The sequence below is a fragment of the Oncorhynchus gorbuscha genome, linkage group LG03 (genome assembly GCF_021184085.1).
Source record: "Oncorhynchus gorbuscha isolate QuinsamMale2020 ecotype Even-year linkage group LG03, OgorEven_v1.0, whole genome shotgun sequence".
Lineage (NCBI taxonomy): Eukaryota > Metazoa > Chordata > Actinopteri > Salmoniformes > Salmonidae > Oncorhynchus > Oncorhynchus gorbuscha.
This window is the reverse complement of record NC_060175.1, coordinates 9,929,260-9,953,706: the sequence shown is the minus strand read 5'-3', so window position 1 is coordinate 9,953,706 and position 24,447 is coordinate 9,929,260. Positions and strand designations below refer to the sequence as shown.

The following is a 24,447-nucleotide window of genomic DNA, read 5'->3' as shown; positions in this document are numbered from 1 at the left end:
CCGGTGATGACTAGTAGGCGGTGATGGTTAGTAGGCCGTGATGATGGTTAGTAGGCCGGTGATGACTAGTAGGCCGGTGATGGTTAGTAGGCCGGTGATGACTAGTAGGCCGGTGATGGTTAGTAGGCCGGTGATGACTAGTAGGCCGGTGATGGTTAGTAGGCCGGTGATGACTAGTAGGCCGGTGATGGTTAGTAGGCCGGTGATGACTAGTAGGCCGGTGATGGTTAGTAGGCCGGTGATGACTAGTAGGCCGGTGATGGATGGTTGAGACTAGGCCGGTGATGACTAGTAGGCCGGTGATGGTGACTAGTAGGCCGGTGATGACTAGTACGGTGATGGTTAGTAGGCCGGTGATGGTTAGTAGGCCGGTGATGACTAGTAGGCCGGTGATGGTTAGTAGGCCGGTGATGACTAGTAGGCCGGTGATGGTTAGTAGGCCGGTGATGACTAGTAGGCCGGTGATGGTTAGTAGGCCGGTGATGACTGTACGGTGATGGTTAGTAGGCCGGTGATGGTTAGTAGGCTGGTGATGGCTAGTAGGCCGGTGATGGTTAGTAGGCAGGTCTCCTCCTCAGGTCTGATAATGTCTCTCTCTCTCTCTCTCTCTCTCTCTCTCTCTCTCTCTCTCTCTCTCTCTCTCTCTCTCTCTCTCTCTCTCTCTCTCTCTCTCTCTCTCTCTCTCTCTCTCTCTCTCTCTCTCTCTCTCTCTCTCTCTCTCTCTCTCTCTCTCTCTCTCTGTCTTCTCCTCCTCAGGTCTGATAATCTCTCTCCAGCTGCTGAGAGGAGAGATGGAACAAATCAGGAGAGAGAATCCTATGATTTTCAATAGGGGCGTGGCCATTACACGCAAGCTGGGCTTTCCCGATGTCATCATGCCAGGTGAGAACTGGGCTGGGCTACTGACGTTATATTGGGTAACTCCTTTCTCCTGAAGTGTTCACTACTTCCCGCAAATCTAAATGCATTGGATTGGTGGAGACATGGGCTAGAGGGAGTCTTCTTATCTCAGTCATTTCCTTTCAAATCAGTAAAGTGAACTAGTGTACACTTCAAGAGAAAGGAGAGATTATTGGGATGCTGCCATTCAATGCAGTAGTTGGTATTTCTGGCTGAAGTAAGCTTGAATGTATGTGGATGGGTTGGTGCATTTGACCATGTAGGCTACACAGTACAGTAGACTTTTCTTGGCTCTGCTTTGCCCTGTTTCTTTCTGAAATGCCTACAGCAGACAGCAGTCTGGTTCTAAAGCCTAGCAACTCTTTGTGTCCGTCCATCCTTCTGTCTGTCCGTCCGTATGCACTGTTGTGGTCCACATTCTTATAGTCCACTTAATGATTGATGTCGTCCCCCCCCCCCACACACACCAATCAATATTCCACTCAGCTTCTAAACCCTCATTCCGTTATTCCATATCCCTTCCCCATTCTCATCTCAGCCCAGGTTAATTTGTTTGTGAATAGACTAGTCTCCGTCTTTATAATCACACTCGGGTCCTACTGCATTCAATTCACATGCAAAGCTAATCACTTCAAATCCTTGTCGGAATGAATTACCGATAAATCAATTAGTCTGGGTCCGAATGGCAGATCTGGGTTCAAATGGTATTTGGAATCATTTCATATAATTTTATCTGTGATTTTATTGAGTTTCTTTTAATAGAAAACTACAAACCCTGTCCATCTGGCACTCCAGGCTAAATCCAAAACTCAAATAGTATTTGGCCTCAGGTCTGTGTAGTACAGATGTAGGATCTTAATTTGAGACAGTTTGCTACAGAAGGAAAAATAATCTTGCAGCAACAGGAAATATGGATTCTAACAACATTTTGTAGGGAACATCCCTGGTCATCCCTACTGCTAATCTGCCGCACTCACTAAACACAAATTCTTTGTTTGTAAATGCTGTCTGAGTGCTGAGGTGTGCCTCTGGCTATCCGTAAATACATTTCATTAGAACAAGACATTTGTGCCGTCTGGTTTGCTTAATATAAGTTATTTGAAATTATTTATACTTTTACTTTTGCTATGTATTTTTTTAGCAATTACATTTACTTTTGATACTCAAGTATATTTAAAACCAAGTACTTTTAGACTTTTACTCAAGTCGTTTTTTACTTGGTGACTTTACTTTTCATTGAGTAATTTTCTATTAAGATATCTTGACCTTGACCTCAAGTATGACAATTGTTTTTTTCCACCACTGGGTACATGTAAGGAAAATCATTTCTGAAATGTCAAAGTAAAAATGACAAACTTCAGAAGCCTTTTTAAACCTCAAATAACGGCAACGGGGTCATCAAATTAAGATCCTACATATTTCGGGTGACTCAATCCAAATAATGAAATAGTGTATTTCCCTCTGATCTTAGCCCCAAATGAGGGAACAAAAACCAGTGCCATTCTTTATGTAGCTGACTGGCTATAGTGGAGATGTGTTAACCAGTCAGCTGATGATCTGAAAGAGCTGCAAAATCTGGACCCCTACAAATCAGCCGGGCTAGACAATCTGGACCCTTTCTTTCTAAAATGTTCTGCTGAAATTGTTGCCACCCCTATTACTAGCCTGTTCAACCTCTCTTTCGTGTCGTCTGAGATTCCCATAGATTGGAAAGCAGCTGCGGTCATCCCCCTCTTCAAAGGGGGACACACTCTTGACCCAAACTGCTACCGACCTATACAGTATCTATGCTACCCTGCCTTTCTAAGGTCTTCGTAAGCCAATTCAACAAACAGATTACAGACCATTTAGAATCTCACCATACCTTCTCTGCTATGCAATCTGGTTTCAGAGCTGGTCATAGGTGCACCTCAGCCACGCTCACCTCAGCCACCTCAGCCCTGCACCTGCCCGCCTGTCCAACATCACTACTCTGGACGGCTCTGACTTAGAATACGTGGACAACTACAAATACCTAGGTGTCTGGTTAGACTGTAAACTCTCCTTCCAGACCCACATCAAACATCTCCAATCCAAAGTTAAATCTAGAATTGGCTTCCTATTTCGTAACAAAGCATCCTTCACTCATGCTGCCAAACATACCCTTGTAAAACTGACCATCCTACCAATCCTCGACTTCGGCGATGTCATTTACAAAATAGCCTCCAATACCCTACTCAACAAATTGGATGCAGTCTATCACAGTGCAATCCGTTTTGTCACCAAAGCCCCATATACTACCCACCATTGTGACCTGTACGCTCTCGTTGGCTGGCCCTCACTTCATACTCATCGCCAAACCCACTGGCTCCATGTCATCTACAAGACCCTGCTAGGTAAAGTCACCATAGCATCACCCACCTGTAGCTCGCGCTCCAGCAGGTATATCTCTCTAGTCACCCCCAAAACCAATTCTTTCTTTGGCCGCTTCTCCTTCCAGTTCTCTGCTGCCAATGACTGGAACGAACTATAAAAATCTCTGAAACTGGAATCACTTATTTCCCTCACTAGCTTTACGCACCAGCTGTAAGAGCAGCTCACATATTACTGCACCTGTACATAGCCCATCTATAATTTAGCCCAAACAACTACCTCTTTCCCTACTGTATTTATTGTATTTATTTATGTATTTGTCTCCTTTGCACCCCATTATTTTTATTTCTACTTTGCACATTCTTCCATTGAAAATCTACCATTCCAGCGTTTTACTTGCTATATTGTATTTACTTTGCCACCATGGCCTTTTTTTGCCTTTACCTCCCTTATCACCGCATTTGGTCACATCGTATATAGACTTATTTATACTGTATTATTGACTGTATGTTTGTTTTACTCTATGTGTAACTCTGTGTCGTTGTATGTGTCAAACTGCTTTGCTTTATCTTGGCCAGGTCGCAATTGTAAATGAGAACTTGTTCTCAACTTGGCTACCCGTTTAAATAAAGGTGAAATAAATTAAATTTAAATTAAACCTAGGGTGGCCGGTAGCCTAGTGGTTAGGGCGTTGGACTAGTAACCGAAAGTGTCACGATCAAAGTGTAATGAATTCCGTCTGCTGTTTGAAGAGAGTCAGACCGAAATGCAGCGTGTAGGTTACTCATGACTTTTAATGAAGAATAATGCGGTACATGAGATAACTGAAAATACGAAAACAACAAATGAGTGAAACAAATACAGCCTATCTGGTGACTAACACTAAGACAGGTACAATCACCCACGAAATACAACGCGCACTCAAGCTACCTAAATACGGTTCCCAATCCGAGACAACTAGAATCAGCTGACTCCAATTAGGAATCGCCTCAGGCAGCCAAACCTAACTAGACACACCCCTAATAATACACACTCCCAATTAATACAAACCCCAATACGAAATACAACATATAAACCCATGTCACCCCCTGGCCTACCCAAACATATAACAAAAACACAAGATAAAATGACCAAGGCGTGACACAAAGCTGAGCGTGATATGGGTTCCACACATTTATTGATGTGAAACGCACAAAACAATAAAAAGTGCTTGTTTGGGCCCTGTGTGCTTGGCTATAGTGGAGACAAGTTAACCAGTTCAACTCTCTGAGTGCTTGTTTTGGGCCCTGTGTGCTTGGCTATAGTGGAGACAAGTTAACCAGTTCAACTCTCTGAGTGCTTGTTTTGGGCTCTGTGTGCTTGGCTATAGTGGAGACAAGTTAACCAGTTCAACTGTCTGAGTGCTAGTTTTGGGCCCTGTGTGCTTGGCTATAGTGGAGACAAGTTCTTCTTGCCAATGTCCAGTCTCTTGACAACAAGGTTGATGAAATCCGAGCAAGGGTAGCATTCCAGAGGGACATCAGAGACTGTAACGTCCTCTGCTTCACGGAAACATGGCTCACTGGGAAGACGCTATCCGGGGCGTTGCAGCCAATGGGTTTCTCCACGCATCACTCCGACAGAAACAAACATCTTTCTGGTAAGAAGAGTGGCGGGGGCGTATGCCTCATGACTAACGAGACATGGTGTGATGAAAGAAACATGCAGGACCTCAAATCCTTCTGTTCACCTGATTTAGAATCCCTCACAATCAAATGTAGACCGCATTATCTACCAAGAGAATTCTCTTCGATTATAATCACAGCCGTATATATCCCCCCCCCCAAGCAGACACATCGATGGCTCTGAACGAACTTTATTTAACTCTTTGCAAACTGGAAACCATTTATCCGGAGGCTGCATTCATTGTAGCTGGGGATTTTAACCTTGGATCATTGTTACTCTAACTTCCGCGACGCATATAAGGCCCTGCCCCGCCCCCCTTTCGGAAAAGCTGACCACGACTCCATTTTGTTGATCCCTGCCTACAGACAGAAACTTAAACAAGAGGCTCCCACGCTGAGGTCTGTCCAACGCTGGTCCGACCAAGCTGACTCCACACTCCAAGACTGCTTCCATCACGTGGACTGGGACATGTTTCGTATTGCGTCAGATAAAAATATTGACGAATACGCTGATTCGGTGTGCGAGTTCATTAGAACGTGCGTTGAAGATGTCGTTCCCATAGCAACGATAAAAACATTCCCTAACCAGAAACCGTGGATTGATGGCAGCATTCGCGTGAAACTGAAAGCGCGAACCACTGCTTTTAATCAGGGCAAGGTGTCTGGTAACATGACCGAATATAAACAATGCAGCTATTCCCTCCGCAAGGCTATTAAACAAGCTAAGCGTCAGTACCGAGACAAAGTAGAATCTCAATTCAACGGCTCAGACACAAGAGGCATGTGGCAGGGTCTACAGTCATTCACGGACTACAAGAAGAAACCCAGCCCAGTCACGGACCAGGATGTCTTGCTCCCAGGCAGACTAAATAACTTTTTGGCCCGCTTTGAGGACAATACAGTGCCACTGACACGGCCTGCAACGAAAACATGCGGTCTCTCCTTCACTGCAGCCGAGGTGAGTAAGACATTTAAACGTGTTAACCCTCGCAAGGCTGCAGGCCCAGACGGCATCCCCAGCCGCGCCCTCAGAGCATGCGCAGACCAGCTGGCCGGTGTGTTTACGGACATATTCAATCAATCCCTATACCAGTCTGCTGTTCCCATATGCTTCAAGAGGGCCACCATTGTTCCTGTTCCCAAGAAAGCTAAGGTAACTGAGCTAAACGACTACCGCCCCGTAGCACTCACTTCCGTCATCATGAAGTGCTTTGAGAGACTAGTCAAGGACCATATCACCTCCACCCTACCTGACACCCTAGACCCACTCCAATTTGCTTACCGCCCAAATAGGTCCACAGACAACGCAATCTCAACCACACTGCACACTGCCCTAACACACCTGGACAAGAGGAATACCTATGTGAGAATGCTGTTCATCGACTACAGCTCGGCATTCAACACCATAGTACCCTCCAAGCTCGAGACCCTGGGTCAACGTCAACAAAACTAAGGAGATGATTGTGGACTTCAGGAAACAGCAGAGGGAACACCCCCCTATCCACATTGATGGAACAGTAGTGGAGAGGGTAGCAAGTTTTAAGTTCCTCGGCATACACATCACAGACAAACTGAATTGGTCCACTCACACTGACAGCGTCTTGAAGAAGGCGCAGCAGCGCCTCTTCAACCTCAGGAGGCTGAAGAAATTTGGCTTGTCACCAAAAGCACTCACAAACTTCTACAGATGCACAATCGAGAGCATCCTGGCGGGCTGTATCACCGCCTGGTACGGCAACTGCTCCGCCCTCAACCGTAAGGCTCTCCAGAGGGTAGTGAGGTCTGCACAACGCATCACCGGGGGCAAACTACCTGCCCTCCAGGACACCTACACCACCCGATGTTACAGGAAGGCCATAAAGATCATCAAGGACATCAACCACCTGAGCCACTGCCTGTTCACCCCGCTATCATCCAGAAGGCGAGGTCAGTACAGGTGCATCAAAGCTGGGACCGAGAGACTGAAAAACAGCTTCTATCTCAAGGCCATCAGACTGTTAAACAGCTACCACTAACATTGAGTGGCTGCTGCCAACACACTGTCATTGACACTGACCCAACTCCAGCCACTTTAATAGTGGGAATTGATGGGAAATGATGTAAATATATCACTAGCCACTTTAAAGAATGCTACCTTATATAATGTTACTTACCCTACATTATTCATCTCATATGCGTACGTATATACTGTACTCTATATCATCGACTGCATCCTTATGTAATACATGTATCACTAGCCACTTTAACTATGCCACTTTGTTTACTTTGCCTACACACTCATCTCATATGTATATACTGTACTCGATACCATCTACTGTATGCTGCCCTGTACCATCACTCATTCATATATCCTTATGTACATATTCTTTATCCCCTTACACTGTGTATAAGACAGTAGTTTTGGAATTGTTAGTTAGATTACTTGTTGGTTATCACTGCATTGTCGGAACTAGAAGCACAAGCATTTCGCTACACTCGCATTAACATCTGCTAACCATGTGTATGTGACAAATACATTTTTATTTGATTTGAGCCAGTTCGACTCTCTGAGTGCTTGTTTTGGGCCCTGTGTGCTTGGCTATAGTGGAGACAAGTTAACCAGTTCAACTCTCTGAGTGCTTGTTTTGGGCCCTGTGTGCTTGGCTATAGTGGAGACAAGTTAACCAGTTCAACTCTCTGAGTGCTTGTTTTGGGCCCTGTGTGCTTGGCTATAGTGGAGACAAGTTAACCAGTTCAACTCTCTGAGTGCTTGTTTTGGGCCCTGTGTGCTTGGCTATAGTGGAGACAAGTTAACCAGTTCAACTCTCTGAGTGCTTGTTTTGGGCCCTGTGTGCTTGGCTATAGTGGAGACAAGTTAACCAGTTCAACTCTCTGAGTGCTTGTTTTGGGCCCTGTGTGCTTGGCTATAGTGGAGACAAGTTAACCAGTTCAACTCTCTGAGTGCTTGTTTTGGGCCCTGTGTGCTTGGCTATAGTGGAGACAAGTTAACCAGTTCAACTCTCTGAGTGCTTGTTTTGGGCCCTGTGTGCTTGGCTATAGTGGAGACAAGTTAACCAGTTCAACTCTCTGAGTGCTTGTTTTGGGCCCTGTGTGCTTGGCTATAGTGGAGACAAGTTAACCAGTTCAACTCTCTGAGTGCTTGTTTTGGGCCCTGTGTGCTTGGCTATAGTGGAGACAAGTTAATGAGAGCACTGTATCATGTTACATGCCACAAGCTGGCTATGGTTACATTTTGAATGGCTCAATTTGATTGGTCAAGAATAGTCTCCTTTAACAGTTTCTGTGTCTATCGTCATTCCAATCACAAAGCTCGCCAAACTTACATGATGAGATGTGAGATCAGGAAAGTGTCATTGAGACACAGTCTCGTTTACAAGGGAGAGTTGTGGTCAACCAACTGGTCGATCGCGGTCAACTGGTGGATCTTCAAGGCGTTCCTAATCGATCACCAAACATTTCTGTAAAAACAACAACAACAATACAGACTTGCATTCCTTTATTTTTTATTTATTCCTTTATTTGCTGTTGGCGATAAGTGCACTTGATTCAGCAGCCCCAGTGTTGTTGGTGGTAGGTGCACTTGATTCAGCAGCCCCAGTGTTGTTGGTGGTAGGTGCACTTGATTCAGCAGCCCCAGTGTTGTTGGTGGTAGGTGCACTTGATTCAGCAGCCCCAGTGTTGTTTTTGGTAGGTGCACTTGATTCAGCAGCCCCAGTGTTGTTGGTGGTAGGTGCACTTGATTCAGCAGCCCCAGTGTTGTTGGTGGTAGGTGCACTTGATTCAGCAGCCCCAGTGTTGTTGGGGGTAGGTGCACTTGATTCAGCAGCCCGAGTGTTGTTGGTGGTAGGTGCACTTGATTCAGCAGCCCCAGTGTTGTTGGTGGTAGGTGCACTTGATTCAGCAGCCCCAGTGTTGTTGGTGGTAGGTGCACTTGATTCAGCAGCCCCAGTGTTGTTGGTGGTAGGTGCACTTGATTCAGCAGCCCCAGTGTTGTTGGTGGTAGGTGCACTTGATTAAGCAGCCCCAGTGTTGTTGGTGGTAGGTGCACTTGATTCAACAGCCCCAGTGTTGTTGGTGGTAGGTGCACTTGATTCAGCAGCCCTAGTGTTGTTGGTGATAAGTGCACTTGATACAGCAGTCCTAGTGTTGTTGGTGATATGTGCACTTGATTCAGCAGTCCTAGTGTTGTTGGAGATAAGTGCACTTGATACAGCAGCCCTAGTGTTGTTGGTGATAAGTGCACTTGATACAGCAGTCCTAGTGTTGTTGGTGATAAGTGCACTTGATACAGCAGCCCTAGTGTTGTTGGTGATAAGTGCACTTGATACAGCAGTCCTAGTGTTGTTGGTGATAAGTGCACTTGATACAGCAGTCCTAGTTCCCGGACAGGCAAAAGTGTTCCCATTTTGAAATATTTCAGGTGTCTGAAGCTAGAACTCTGCCTACTCTGCAGGCCAAAGAACAAATCAAGTGAACTCATAGGCCTACTGCTGTCCAATCAGAAAGCTCAGATAGCTTGCACCATAGACAGAACAAATAAGCCTTGAACTCACAGCAAAGTTGATCATGTGAGATTTTAAAACTTTAAAGCCAATGACTAGAGAGACAACGAATACAGCTGCTGTCACTATTATAAGCCATAAAATGCACATCCTCCCTACTTCCACTCACGCTACAACCAGCACTGCATGAATGAACAACGACAGCAAAGTGTTATAATAAACTTGTGTTGTTATTATTAGTGGCTTGAGTCTCTTATTTTTTTTTTTTTACATCAAGGAATATTTCACTTTCTCTGGTTATAGGAGTAACAACATGGTTCTAGGAGTAACAACATGGTTCTAGGACTAACAACATGGCTATAGGAGTAACAACATGGTTCTAGGAGTAACAACATGGTTCTAGGAGTAACAACATGGTTCTAGGAGTAACAACATGGTTATAGGAGTAACAACATGGTTCTAGGAGTAACACCATGGTTCTAGGAGTAACAACATGGTTCTAGGAGTAACAACATGGTTCTAGGAGTAACAACATGGTTCTAGGAGTAACACCAATTGTGCCTCATGCAGAAATAATGCAGTGTGACTTGAGTTTCACCGTCAGCTGAAAGACTGAGTCCCCATTTCCCAGTGGAGGGAAGGAGAGAGACAGCCTCACCGATGCTCCCTCCCCTCAGACTGACCATCAGATGCTCCCTCCCCTCAGACTGACCATCAGATGCTCCCTCCCCTCAGACTGACCATCAGATGCTCCCTCCCCTCAGACTGACCATCAGATGCTCCCTCCCCTCAGACTGACCATCAGATGCTCCATCCCCTCAGACTGACCATCAGATGCTCCCTCCCCTCAGACTGACCATCAGATGCTCCATCCCCTCAGACTGACCATCAGATGCTCCCTCCCCTCAGACTGACCATCAGATGCTCCCTCCCCTCAGACTGACCATCAGATGCTCCCTCCCCTCAGACTGAGCATCAGATGCTCCCTCCCCTCAGACTGACCATCAGATGCTCCCTCCCCTCAGACTGACCATCAGATGCTCCCTCCCCTCAGACTGACCATCAGATGCTCCCTCCCCTCAGACTGACCATCAGATGCTCCCTCCCCTCAGACTGACCATCAGATGCTCCCTCCGCACAGACTGACCATCAGATGCTCCCTCCCCTCAGACTGACCATCAGATGCTCCCTCCCCACAGACTGACCATCAGATGCTCCCTCCCCTCAGACTGACCATCAGATGCTCCCTCCCCACAGACTGACCATCAGATGCTCCCTCCGCACAGACTGACCATCAGATGCTCCCTCCCCTCAGACTGACCATCAGATGCTCCCTCCCCACAGACTGACCATCAGATGCTCCCTCCCCACAGACTGACCATCAGATGCTCCCTCCCCACAGACTGAGCATCAGATGCTCCCTCCCCACAGACTGACCATCAGATGCTCCCTCCCCTCAGACTGACCATCAGATGCTCCCTCCCCTCAGACTGACCATCAGATGCTCCCTCCCCTCAGACTGACCATCAGATGCTCCCTCCGCACAGACTGACCATCAGATGCTCCCTCCCCACAGACTGACCATCAGATGCTCCCTCCCCTCAGACTGACCATCAGATGCTCCCTCCTCAGACTGACCATCAGATGCTCCCTCCCCTCAGACTGAGCATCAGATGCTCCCTCCCCTCAGACTGACCATCAGATGCTCCCTCCCCTCAGACTGACCATCAGATGCTCCCTCCCCTCAGACTGACCATCAGATGCTCCCTCCTCAGACTGACCATCAGATGCTCCCTCCCCTCAGACTGACCATCAGATGCTCCCTCCCCTCAGACTGACCATCAGATGCTCCCTCCGCACAGACTGACCATCAGATGCTCCCTCCCCTCAGACTGACCATCAGATGCTCCCTCCCCACAGACTGACCATCAGATGCTCCCTCCCCTCAGACTGACCATCAGATGCTCCCTCCCCACAGACTGACCATCAGATGCTCCCTCCGCACAGACTGACCATCAGATGCTCCCTCCCTCAGACTGACCATCAGATGCTCCCTCCCCACAGACTGACCATCAGATGCTCCCTCCCCACAGACTGACCATCAGATGCTCCCTCCCCACAGACTGACCATCAGATGCTCCCTCCCCTCAGACTGACCATCAGATGCTCCCTCCCCACAGACTGACCATCAGATGCTCCCTCCCCACAGACTGACCATCAGATGCTCCCTCCCCACAGACTGAGCATCAGATGCTCCCCCTCCCCACAGACTGACCATCAGATGCTCCCTCCCCTCAGACTGACCATCAGATGCTCCCTCCCCTCAGACTGACCATCAGATGCTCCCTCCCCTCAGACTGACCATCAGATGCTCCCTCCGCACAGACTGACCATCAGATGCTCCCTCCCCACAGACTGACCATCAGATGCTCCCTCCCCACAGACTGACCATCAGATGCTCCCTCCCCTCAGACTGACCATCAGATGCTCCCTCCCCACAGACTGACCATCAGATGCTCCCTCCCCACAGACTGACCATCAGATGCTCCCTCCCCACAGACTGAGCATCAGATGCTCCCTCCCCACAGACTGACCATCAGATGCTCCCTCCCCTCAGACTGACCATCAGATGCTCCCTCCCCTCAGACTGACCATCAGATGCTCCCTCCCCTCAGACTGACCATCAGATGCTCCCTCCGCACAGACTGACCATCAGATGCTCCCCTCCCACAGACTGACCATCAGATGCTCCCTCCCCTCAGACTGACCATCAGATGCTCCCTCCCCTCAGACTGACCATCAGATGCTCCCTCCCTCAGACTGAGCATCAGATGCTCCCTCCCCTCAGACTGACCATCAGATGCTCCCTCCCCTCAGACTGACCATCAGATGCTCCCTCCCCTCAGACTGACCATCAGATGCTCCCTCCCCTCAGACTGACCATCAGATGCTCCCTCCCCTCAAATCAAATCAAATCAAATTTATTTATATAGCCCTTCGTACATCAGCTGATATCTCAAAGTGCTGTACAGAAACCCAGCCTAAAACCCCAAACAGCAAACAATGCAGGTGTAAAAGCACGGTGGCTAGGAAAAACTCCCTAGAAAGGCCAAAACCTAGGAAGAAACCTAGAGAGGAACCGGGCTATGTGGGGTGGCCAGTCCTCTTCTGGCTGTGCCGGGTAGAGATTATAACAGAACATGACCAAGATGTTCAAATGTTCATAAATGACCAGCATGGTCAAATAATAATAAGGCAGAACAGTTGAAACTGGAGCAGCAGCACAGTCAGATGGACTGGGGACAGCAAGGAGCCATCATGTCAGGTAGTCCTGGGGCACGGTCCTAGGGCTCAGGTCCTGAGAGAAAGAAAGAGAGAATTAGAGAGAGCATGTGGGGTGGTCCTAGTCCTCTTCTGGCTGTGCCAGGTGGAGATTATAACAGAACGTGGCCAAGATGTTCAAATGTTCATAAATGACCAGCATGGTTGAATAATAGTAAGGCAGAACAGTTGAAACTGGAGCATGAGCATGGCCAGGTGGACTGGGGACAGCAAGGAGTCCTCATGTCAGGTAGTCCTGGGACATGGTCCTAGGGCCCAGGCCAGTTGAAACTGGAGCAGCAGCATGGCCAGGTGGACTGGGGACAGCAAGGAGTCATCATGTCAGGTAGTCCTGGGGCATGGTTCTAGGGCTCAGGTCCTCCGAGAGAGAGAAAGAAAAAGAGAAGGAGAGAATTAGAGAACGCACACTTAGATTTACACAGGACACCGAATAGGACAGGAGAAGTACTCCAGATAAACAAACTGACCCTAGCCCCCCGGCACATAAACTACTGCAGCATAAATACTGGAGGCTGAGACAGGAGGGGTCAGGAGACACTGTGGCCCCATCCGAGGACACCCCCGGACAGGGCCAAACAGGAAGGATATAACCCCACCCACTTTGCCAAAGCACAGCCCCTCAGACTGACCATCAGATGCTCCCTCCCCTCAGACTGACCATCAGATGCTCCCTCCGCACAGACTGACCATCAGATGCTCCCTCCCCTCAGACTGACCATCAGATGCTCCCTCCCCACAGACTGACCATCAGATGCTCCCTCCCCTCAGACTGACCATCAGATGCTCCCTCCCCACAGACTGACCATCAGATGCTCCCTCCGCACAGACTGACCATCAGATGCTCCCTCCCCTCAGACTGACCATCAGATGCTCCCTCCCCACAGACTGACCATCAGATGCTCCCTCCCCACAGACTGACCATCAGATGCTCCCTCCCCACAGACTGACCATCAGATGCTCCCTCCCCTCAGACTGACCATCAGATGCTCCCTCCCCACAGACTGACCATCAGATGCTCCCTCCCCACAGACTGACCATCAGATGCTCCCTCCCCACAGACTGAGCATCAGATTCCCTCCCCACAGACTGACCATCAGATGCTCCCTCCCCTCAGACTGACCATCAGATGCTCCCTCCCCTCAGACTGACCATCAGATGTCCCTCCCCTCAGACTGACCATCAGATGCTCCCTCCGCACAGACTGACCATCAGATGCTCCCTCCCCACAGACTGACCATCAGATGCTCCCTCCCCACAGACTGACCATCAGATGCTCCCTCCCCACAGACTGACCATCAGATGCTCCCTCCCCACAGACTGAGCATCAGATGCTCCCTCCCCACAGACTGACCATCAGATGCTCCCTCCCCATAGACTGACCATCAGATGCTCCCTCCCCACAGACTGAACATCAGATGCTCCCTCCCCACAGACTGACCATCAGATGCTCCCTCCCCACAGACTGACCATCAGATGCTCCCTCCCCACAGACTGAGCATCAGATGCTCCCTCCCCTCAGACTGACCATCAGATGCTCCCTCCCCTCAGACTGACCATCAGATGCTCCTCCCCTCAGACTGACCATCAGATGCTCCCCCTCAGACTGACCATCAGATGCTCCCCCTCAGACTGACCATCAGATGCTCCCCCCTCAGACTGACCATCAGATGCTCCCTCCCCACAGACTGACCATCAGATGCTCCCTCCCCTCAGACTGACCATCAGATGCTCCCTCCCTCAGACTGACCATCAGATGCTCCCTCCGCACAGACTGACCATCAGATGCTCCCTCCCCTCAGACTGACCATCAGATGCTCCCTCCCCTCAGACTGACCATCAGATGCTCCCTCCCCTCAGACTGACCATCAGATGCTCCCTCCCTCAGACTGACCATCAGATGCTCCCTCCATGCACAGACTGACCATCAGATGCTCCCTCCCCACAGACTGACCATCAGATGCTCCCTCCCACAGACTGACCATCAGATGCTCCCTCCCCACAGACTGACCATCAGATGCTCCCTCCCCACAGACTGAGCATCAGATGCTCCCTCCCCACAGACTGACCATCAGATGCTCCCTCCCCATAGACTGACCATCAGATGCTCCCTCCCCACAGACTGAACATCAGATGCTCCCTCCCCACAGACTGACCATCAGATGCTCCCTCCCCACAGACTGACCATCAGATGCTCCCTCCCCACAGACTGAGCATCAGATGCTCCCTCCCCTCAGACTGACCATCAGATGCTCCCTCCCCTCAGACTGACCATCAGATGCTCCCTCCCTCAGACTGACCATCAGATGCTGACCATCCCCTCAGACTGACCATCAGATGCTCCCTCCCCACAGACTGACCATCAGATGCTCCCTCCCACAGACTGACCATCAGATGCTCCCTCCCCACAGACTGACCATCAGATGCTCCCTCCCCTCAGACTGACCATCAGATGCTCCCTCCCCTCAGACTGACCATCAGATGCTCCTCCCCACAGACTGACCATCAGATGCTCCCTCCCCACAGACTGACCATCAGATGCTCCCTCCCCTCAGACTGACCATCAGATGCTCCCTCCCCTCAGACTGACCATCAGATGCTCCCTCCCCTCAGACTGACCATCAGATGCTCCCTCCCCTCAGACTGACCATCAGATGCTCCCTCCCCACAGACTGACCATCAGATGCTCCCTCCCCTCAGACTGACCATCAGATGCTCCCTCCCCTCAGACTGACCATCAGATGCTCCCTCCCCTCAGACTGACCATCAGATGCTCCCCCCTCAGACTGACCATCAGATGCTCCCTCCTGACCACAGACTGACCATCAGATGCTCCCTCCCCACAGACTGACCATCAGATGCTCCCTCCCCTCAGACTGACCATCAGATGCTCCCTCCCCTCAGACTGACCATCAGATGCTCCCTCCCCACAGACTGACCATCAGATGCTCCCTCCCCTCAGACTGACCATCAGATGCTCCCTCCCCTCAGACTGACCATCAGATGCAGCCCATCAGTCCAATAAAAGAAAACAACTCATTATTATGTTTACTCAGCGCTGCCTCACAAGTTATTACAACAAATTATCTATTACCAGTGTGATCGTATAACTAAAATATTTAAATATAATTTCTAAATGGTCTGAGAAGAACAACATTAGCAGGTAATTGAAGCGTAGCCAATATGCAGTGATAATGTATTGGGTCTATAACCTACTGCACAAACCTCTTCGCTACAGAACTGTTTTTAACCTCTTGAAACTCTGGGGGCGGTATTTCATTTTTGGATAAAAAACGTTCCCGTTTTAAACTGGATATTTTGTCACGGCAAGATGCTCAACTACAGAACTGTTTTTAATAGGTTAATGTTGCATAGGCTTAGGTTTTTAAGTCGTGTTTGAAGAAAATCTGAGCGGTGGATCTCGGCTTCCATCTTGACTTCCATCTTGACTTGACTAGATTGGTGACCACTGTACTAGAGTGCATTATAGAGTGTTGATTCGGCCTTAATCAACATTCAACATGGTGTTCCTTACTACCTTCCTACAACATTAGTATTTCCCAATTTAATGTGTCTATGTCAGTCTACCCTATCTGTACATGTACCCTCCCCAGCCCTCCACGACCCTCCCCTGCCCTCCACTGCCCTCCCCAGCCCTCCACGACCCTCCTCTGTCCTCCCCTACCCTCCCCTGTCCTCCCCTACCCTCCTCTGCCCTCCACGACCCTCCTCTGTCCTCCCCTAACCTCCCCTGTCCTCCACTACCCTCCCCTGCCCTCCCCAGCCCTCCACGACCCTCCTCTGCCCTCCACGACCCTCCTCTGTCCTCCACTACCCTCCCCTGCCCTCCACTACCCCCCCCTGCCCTCCACTGCCCTCCACTACCCTCCCCTGCCCTCCACTGCCCTCCCCTGCCCTCCACTACCCTCCTCTGCCCTCCACTACCCTCCCCTGCCCTCCACTACCCTCTTCTGCCCTCCACTGCCCTGCCCCTGCCCTGCTGCCCTCCCCTGCCCTCCACTACCCTCCCCTGCCCTCCACTACCCTCCCCTGTCCTCCACTACCCTCCCTACCCTCCCCTGCCCTCCACTACCCTCCCCTGTCCTCCACTACCCTCCACTACCCTCCTCTGCCCTCCACGACCCTCCCCTGTCCTCCCCTGCCCTCCACTACACCCCACTACCCTCCCCTGCCCTCCACTACCCTCCACTACCCTCCCCTGCCCTCCACTACCCTCCACTACCCTCCCCTGCCCTACACTACCCTCCCCTGTCCTCCACTACCCTCCACTACCCTCCCCTGCCCTCCACTACCCTCCCCTGTCCTCCACTACCCTCCACTACCCTCCCCTGCCCTCCACTACCCTCCCCTGTCCTCCACTACCCTCCACTACCCTCCCCTGCCCTCCACTACCCTCCACTATCCTCCCCTGCCCTCCACTACCCTCCCCTGTCCTCCACTACCCTCCACTGTTCTCCACTACTCTCCCCTGCCCTACCCTGCCCTCTACTACCCTCCCCTGTTCTCCACTACCCTCCCCTGCCTTCCACTACCCTCCACTGCCCTCTACTACCCTCCCCTGTTCTCCACTACCCTCCCCTGCCCTCCACTATCCTCCACTGTACCCTAGAGACGGAGGTAGATTGGTATAAGTGCCGCCCCTCTGTGCCCGTACCTCACTCTTCCACTTCCTCTCACTCTTTCGCTTCATCTTCCTCTCACTATTCCTCTTCCTCTCACTCCTTCTCTTCTTCCTATTCCTCTTCCTCTCTCTCTTCCTCTTTCTCTTCCTCTCACTCTTCATCTTCCTCTCACAATTCCTCTTCCTCTCACTCTTCCTCTTTTTTCTTCCTCTACACCTTCCTCTCACTCTTCCTTTCACTCTTCCCCTTCCTCTCACTATTCTGCTTCCTCTTTCTCTCACTCTTCCTCTTTCTCTCACTCTTCCTATTTCTCTTCTTCTTCCTCTCACTCTGGCTGGCTAACCTGAGACCTCAGTGTTATTTTCACAAACTAATTGATATGCTTTAGCTTAACAGCCTAGCACAGCACCTGGATTTGACCCTCAGTCGATCACAACAGAACTCTCTTAGCTAATCTGGGAAGTACTCAAATCAACAGGGTGCTTCAGCATCAACCAGGTCAATCAAATGTATTTATGTAGCCCTTCTTACATCAGCTGATATCTCAAAGTGCTATACAGAAACCCAGTCTATAACCCCAAACAGCAGGCAATGCAGGTGTAGAAGCACGGTGGCTAGGAAAAACTCCCTAGAAAGGCCAGAACCTAGGACGAAACCTAGATAAGACCAGGCTATGAGTGGTGGCCAGTCCTCTTCTGGCTGTGCTGGGTGGAGATTATAACAGAACATGGCAAAGATGTTCAAATGTTCATAGATGACCAGCAGGGACAAATAATAATCATCACAGTGGTTGTTGAGGGTTCAACAAGTCAGCACCTCAGGAGGTAAATGTCAGTTGGCTTTTCATAGCCGATCATTCAGAGTATCTCTACCGCTCCTGCTGTCTCTAGAGAGTTGAAAACAGCAGGTCTGGGACAAGGTAGCATGTCCGGTGAACAGGTCAGGGTTCCATAGCCGCAGGCAGAACAGTTGAAACTGGAGCAGCAGCACAGCCAGGTGGACTGGGGACAGCAAGGAGTCAATCGACCAGATAGTCCTGAGGCATGGTCCTAGGGTTCAGGTCCTCAGAGAGAGAGAAAGAAAGAGAGAATTAGAGAGAGCATACTTAAATTCACACAGGACACTGGATAAGACAGGAGAAATCCTCCAGATATAACAGACTGACCCTAGCCCCCCGACACATAAACTACTGCAGCATAAATACTGGAGGCTGAGACAGGAGGGGTCGGGAGACACTGTTTAGTTTAGTTTATTTTATTTTTACAGGGACAGTGCACATGAATCAACGTTTCAGTAAAAGTGCCGGTTTTAGCCAGCCGGCTAATTTTCAACCGCAGTCCCTGGGCAGGTTATTAAAAACAATTACAATATAGACAATAGCATCATAGAACAAGCAAGACATAGCAACATAGGACAAGCAAGACATAGCATACAGACAGAGCAACATAGAACAAAAAGCAGCAAAACAAAATTCATAAAAGCAACAAAGTGTTTCCACACCTCACAAGCTACAGACAACAGACAACATGGAAAGCGGCAACACACAGCTAGGGACCATGTTCACAAATCTGATGGACCTTTAGCCAGGTCTTCAAGCATTTTGTGAAAGTGTGATATGTGGTGCAGTTATATGTGTCTGATGGCAGTGTATTCCAGACATGGGAAGCTCTCACAGAGAATGCAGATTTACTAAAGGTGTTTTTCCTTAGGGGAACTATACAGTCACCTCTCATGGCAGACTTTGTGGATCTGCTGCCATATGTCTTGTTTTTCTGTTTAACAAAAATATTGAGTGGAGGGGGAGCCAGGCCATTAAGGATCTTGAATACAAGACATGCGTTGGTGTATTGCACAAGATTTTCCCAACTCAAGAGCTCATGCTTTCTAAGGATGTGACAATGATGATGGCTATTGGGCTTCCTATCAAGCACTTTGAGAGCCTGTTTGTAGACAGACTGAATAGGTTTTAATGTTGTACAGCAAGCTTGGGCCCAACTAGTCAAGCAGGATGTTAAGTGGAGGAGTATCATAGAATTGAAGTACAGTTTTGCTACCTCTGTAGTCAAACAATTTCGTATAAATCGGAAATTAGCTAGGTTGAATTTGGTTATTTGAATTACCTTTTTCACATGCTTTTTAAAAGAGAGGTTGGAATCAAGTATGATGCCAAGGTACTTAAAATCGGATACCACCTGGAGCTTCTCCCCTGACACATAGACATCTGGCTCAGTAGCATCTGTTGCCCTCTTTGTGAAGAACATGCAAACAGTTTTTTTCACATTGAGATGCAAACACGAGTCACTGAGCCACTTTGTAACCTGGACCATTACAGTAGTGAGTTCTTGTGCAGCTTGTTGTTTGCTCTTTGCGTGCACATATATCACCGTATCATCTGCATACATTTGAACTTCAGACCCAGTACAGACAGAAGGCAGATCATTAATGTACAGGCTGAACATGAGGGGCCCCAGTATTGACCCATCATAGCTATGAGTGGGCGACAGCTCATTGCTCACTCTGACACACTGAGTTCTGCCTTCAAGGTATGATTTCATCCATCTCAAGGCATCAGGGGAAAAGTTGAACTTGGACAATTTTGTGATGAGAATCTCATGGTTAACAGTATCAAAAGCCTTCCTTAGGTCCAGAAACACAGCCCCAACAGCACCCCCTTTGTCCATCTTGGACTTCACATTTTCCAGAAGAAAGCAGTTGGCCGTTTCTGTGGAGTGTTTCGCTCTGAAGCCAAACTGCATGGAGTGTAATGTGAAGGGGCTGTTGTTGAGGTGGGCAATCAGTTGTTCTGCTACACACTTTTCAACAACCTTTGACACCACAGGTAGTATACTAATGGGCCTGTAGTTACTCACGTCAGCAGGGTCGCCTGATTTAAAGATGGCCGTTATTATGGCCGACTTCCATACCCTTGGAAACACACCGAGACCAATAGATGTGTTGGTGACCTTAGTAATGGGGCCAATGAGTGACTCCTTGTAGTTTTTAAGAAAGGTAGAGTCCATCCCAAACACATCTTTGGCTTTAGAGTTCTTTAGTGAGCTAATCACCTTGTTCACCTTTGACTCAGAAACCTCCCTTATGATGAAGACAGGTTGAGTGTCATTCACTAGCACTGAGCCCAAGAAATCAGTGGAGGCGTTCTGTGTCAGTAACCTGACAGAGTCAATAAAGTAGGAATTGAAGGCTGTTGCTATTTCAACTGCATCCTGTGTTAGATTGTTATTCACCATGATTTCTAGTCTTTTTGCAGTGTTACTATGGTCTTTCCCTGTTAACTTTTTTAGATTCTCCCATATCAATTTAGAATTTCCCTTTGCTTCACCAATTATGTTAATAAAAAAGTTTGCCTTGGACTGTCTGATTTATTTTATCACCTTATTTCTCAACATGGTAAACCTACGTCTGTCATGCTCTAATTTAGATTTTAGGGCTGTTTTTAGAGCATAATCTCGTTCTTTCATCAGTTTCCAGATTTCTCCATTTAGCCAAGGAAGAGTGCTCTTTTGGCCAGGTTTGGATTTGATTTTCTTTAGGAAGCCATTTATTGTAGTCTGGATTGTGGATAGAAAAACCTGACTATCAGCTTCCACGTCTGTATAGGACAAGAGATCATTCCAGTTTATTCCCTTAATTGCTTTTTCAAAATAGTTTAATTCACTCTTAGGTATTCTGAGTTGATCCGGCTTTCTAACAGTAGAGAGGTTAAACCTGCTCTTAGACAGCTTTCTGGCTATAAGTGTCAGATTATGATCAGACAGCCCAGTAACCATATTGAATGATTTAGTCACTCTCTCTGGTTTATTACTGAACACCAAATCAATCTGTGTTTTAGAGCAACAAGTCACCCTGGTTGGCCCTTTAACTAGCTGTGTAAGGTCAAAGGTATTAGTGATCCGTTTGAGCGTTTTCCTTCAACACTTGTCTTCATAATTAATGTTAAAATCTCCCATTAAGATGACCTCTTTCCCAAAATCACATTCCCTAAGCATGGTATTAAACTGATCAAAAAACACACTTTTGGTGGAAGGTGGCCTATACATTCCAATGAGGGTAAAAGACATTTGGGGAGACAGTGTAACGTTCAGGCCGATACATTCTAGTTCATTATCACATGACCACTCAATTTGTTTACATCGGATATGTTCTTTAATGTAAATCATCACACGCCCTCCTCTTCCTTCAATCCCGTCTCTCCTGAAAACATTGTAGCCAGGCACAATCACAGCAGCATATGGAGAGTGTTTATGGAGCCATGTCTCTGAGAGGCAGAGGAAGTCAAGGTTGGAGTCTGTGAGTAGATGTTGAATTGATTGATCACTTTTTGGAATGACACTACGAATGTTCAAGTGCCCCCCTAGTAGTCCCTTGGGCTTAGCTCGTGGGTCCCAGATGACTCGAGAGTGATTGACACATTGAAAAAAGTTAAATTTGCGGTGTTTTCTGACGGCTGGGTTTAGGCCGTTTTGTCTCGTTTTGATTAGGGGCAGTTCGGTAGCGCAATTAACAATCCCTCCCGCCTGCACTGGATGCGGGGAACTAATTAAAATAGCTTGCGTATCAGAAGCAGAGTCAGGGATCGCATATAGCGACTCTGGTATGTTTGAAGAGTCAAAATCTATCCTGGAGCCGGGTGGAGTCGAGAGAAACCATAGGACCATAGCACTCACCCACTTCCACAGCGGCGACGACCAGTGGAGGCCTTCCACCACTCTCCACTCCGGTGCGTATCACTGGCTCGGTGATATTGGGCCCAGGATTGAGTTGTACATCCCCGGAGAGCAGGAGGGTAGTGAACAGGTAGTTTAACAGTTTCCGATAAATGTTGGACTTGTGTTTGTTACGCCTAAGCGGTTCAGTAGAATAAGGAGCGAGGTAGACTTGGCCATTATTCAGAACATTATGGTATGCTGTGTACTGTCCGCTCCCGTGGAACGGTGAACCAATGTGTTTGGTGTTGATATTCTCCGGTAGTAGACTGATTGTGTCATCCCAGCAAGGACACACTGAGATTATCAGTAGAGCAGCTACATAACTGACAATCATGGCAGAGTACTGGAGATAAAACACATAATTGCGCTTTAACTCTTTGCGTGAGTTACTTAGCTGGGGTCGGCGTACACCTGATGGTTTAGATAAAATTACAGCATTCGAATGAGAAGCAGCACAACCCTGTCTTCCATCCGCCATTTTCCTGGTATGTGCTCTGTCAGTTCTGTGATGAATTCATCTTTGTGATTGGCGCTGTGGGAGCTGGAGCACTGAGAGAGGCCATTGATTTGTCATTAGCATGTGGCCCCGTCCAGGGCCAAACAGGCAGGATATAACCCCACCCACTTTGTCAAAGCTCAGCCCCCACACCACTAGAGGGATATCTTCAACCACCAACTTACCATCCTGAAACAAGGTTGAGTATAGCCCACAAAGATCTCCACCACGGCACAACCCAAGGGGGGGGCGCCAACCCAGACAGGGAGATCACATCAGTGACTCAACCTACTCAAGTGACACACCCCTCCTAGGGACGGCATGGAAGAGCACCAGTAAGCCAGTGACACAGCCCCTGTAATAGGGTTTGAGGCAGAGAATCCCAGTGGAGAGAGGGGAACCGGCCAGGCAGAGACAGCAAGGGTGGTTCGTTGTTCCAATGCCTTTCCGTTCACCTTCACACTCCTGGGCCAGGACCACTCCTAGGACCTACTGAAGAGATGAGTCTTCAATAAAGACTTAAAAGTTGAGACTGAGTCTGCGTCTCTCACAGGTAGGCAGACCATTCCATAAAAATGGAGCTCTATAGGAGAAAGCCCTGCCTCCAGCTGTTTGCTAACAAATTCTAGGGATAATTAGGAGGCCTGCGTCTTGTGACCGTTTCTACACCTGCATCTTGTGACAGTTTCTACACCTGCGTCTTGTGACCATAGCTACACCTGTGTCTTGTGACCGTAGCTACACCTGCGTCTTGTGACCGTAGCTACACCTGTGTCTTGTGACCGTAGCTACACCTGCGTCTTGTGACCGTAGCTACACCTGCGTCTTGTGACCGTAGCTACACCTGCGTCTTGTGACCGTAGCTACACCTGCATCTTGTGACCGTTTCTACACCTGTGTCTTGTGACCGTAGCTACACCTGCGTCTTGTGACCGTAGCTACACCTGCATCTTGTGACCGTTTCTACACCTGCGTCTTGTGACCGTAGCTACACCTGTGTCTTGTGACCGTTTCTACACCTGCACCTTGTGACTGTTTCTACACCTGCATCTTGTGACCGTAGCTACACCTGTGTCTTGTGACCGTAGCTACACCTGTGTCTTGTGACCGTAGCTACACCTGCGTCTTGTGACCGTAGCTACACCTGTGTCTTGTGACCGTAGCTACACCTGTGTCTTGTGACCGTAGCTACACCTGTGTCTTGTGACTGTAGCTACACCTGCGTCTTGTGACTGTAGCTACACCTGTGTCTTGTGACCGTAGCTACACCTGTGTCTTGTGACCGTAGCTACACCTGTGTCTTGTGACCGTAGCTACACCTGTGTCTTGTGACCGTAGCTACACCTGCGTCTTGTGACTGTAGCTACACCTGTGTCTTGTAACCGTAGCTACACCTGTGTCTTGTGACCGTAGCTACACCTGTGTCTAGTGACCGTAGCTACACCTGTGTCTTGTGACCGTAGCTACACCTGTGTCTTGTGACCGTAGCTACACCTGTGTCTAGTGACCATAGCTACACCTTGTTCCCCCTGAAATAACCCTTGTGTGTTGATGTGTGCATATTGGTACGTGTGTGTGTAATCGTGTGTTGGTACGTGCGTGTGTTTGTGTGTTGGTGTGTGTCGGTACGTGCGTGTGTTTGTGTGTTGGTGTGTGTCGGTACGTGCGTGTGTTTGTGTTGGTGTGTGTTGGTACGTGTGTGTGTGTAATCGTGTGTTGGTGTGTGTTGTACGTGTATGTGTGTAATCGTGTGTTTGTGTGTTGGTGTGTGTTGGTACGTGCGTGTGTTTGTGTGTTGGTGTGTGTCGGTACGTGCGTGTGTTT

The 24,447-nt window shown here is 48.7% G+C and overlaps 1 protein-coding gene across 1 annotated transcript in view; it reads left to right on the top strand.

The window, feature by feature from the left end:
• Positions 1-24,447, top strand: part of LOC124032458 (dedicator of cytokinesis protein 3-like) — a 393,573-nt gene that overhangs the window by 354,541 nt on the left and 14,585 nt on the right. Inside the window, exon 14 of the mRNA XM_046344862.1 lies at positions 757-882. Coding sequence (XP_046200818.1) covers positions 757-882 — 126 coding nt within the window. The remainder of the gene's footprint in view (positions 1-756; positions 883-24,447) is intronic.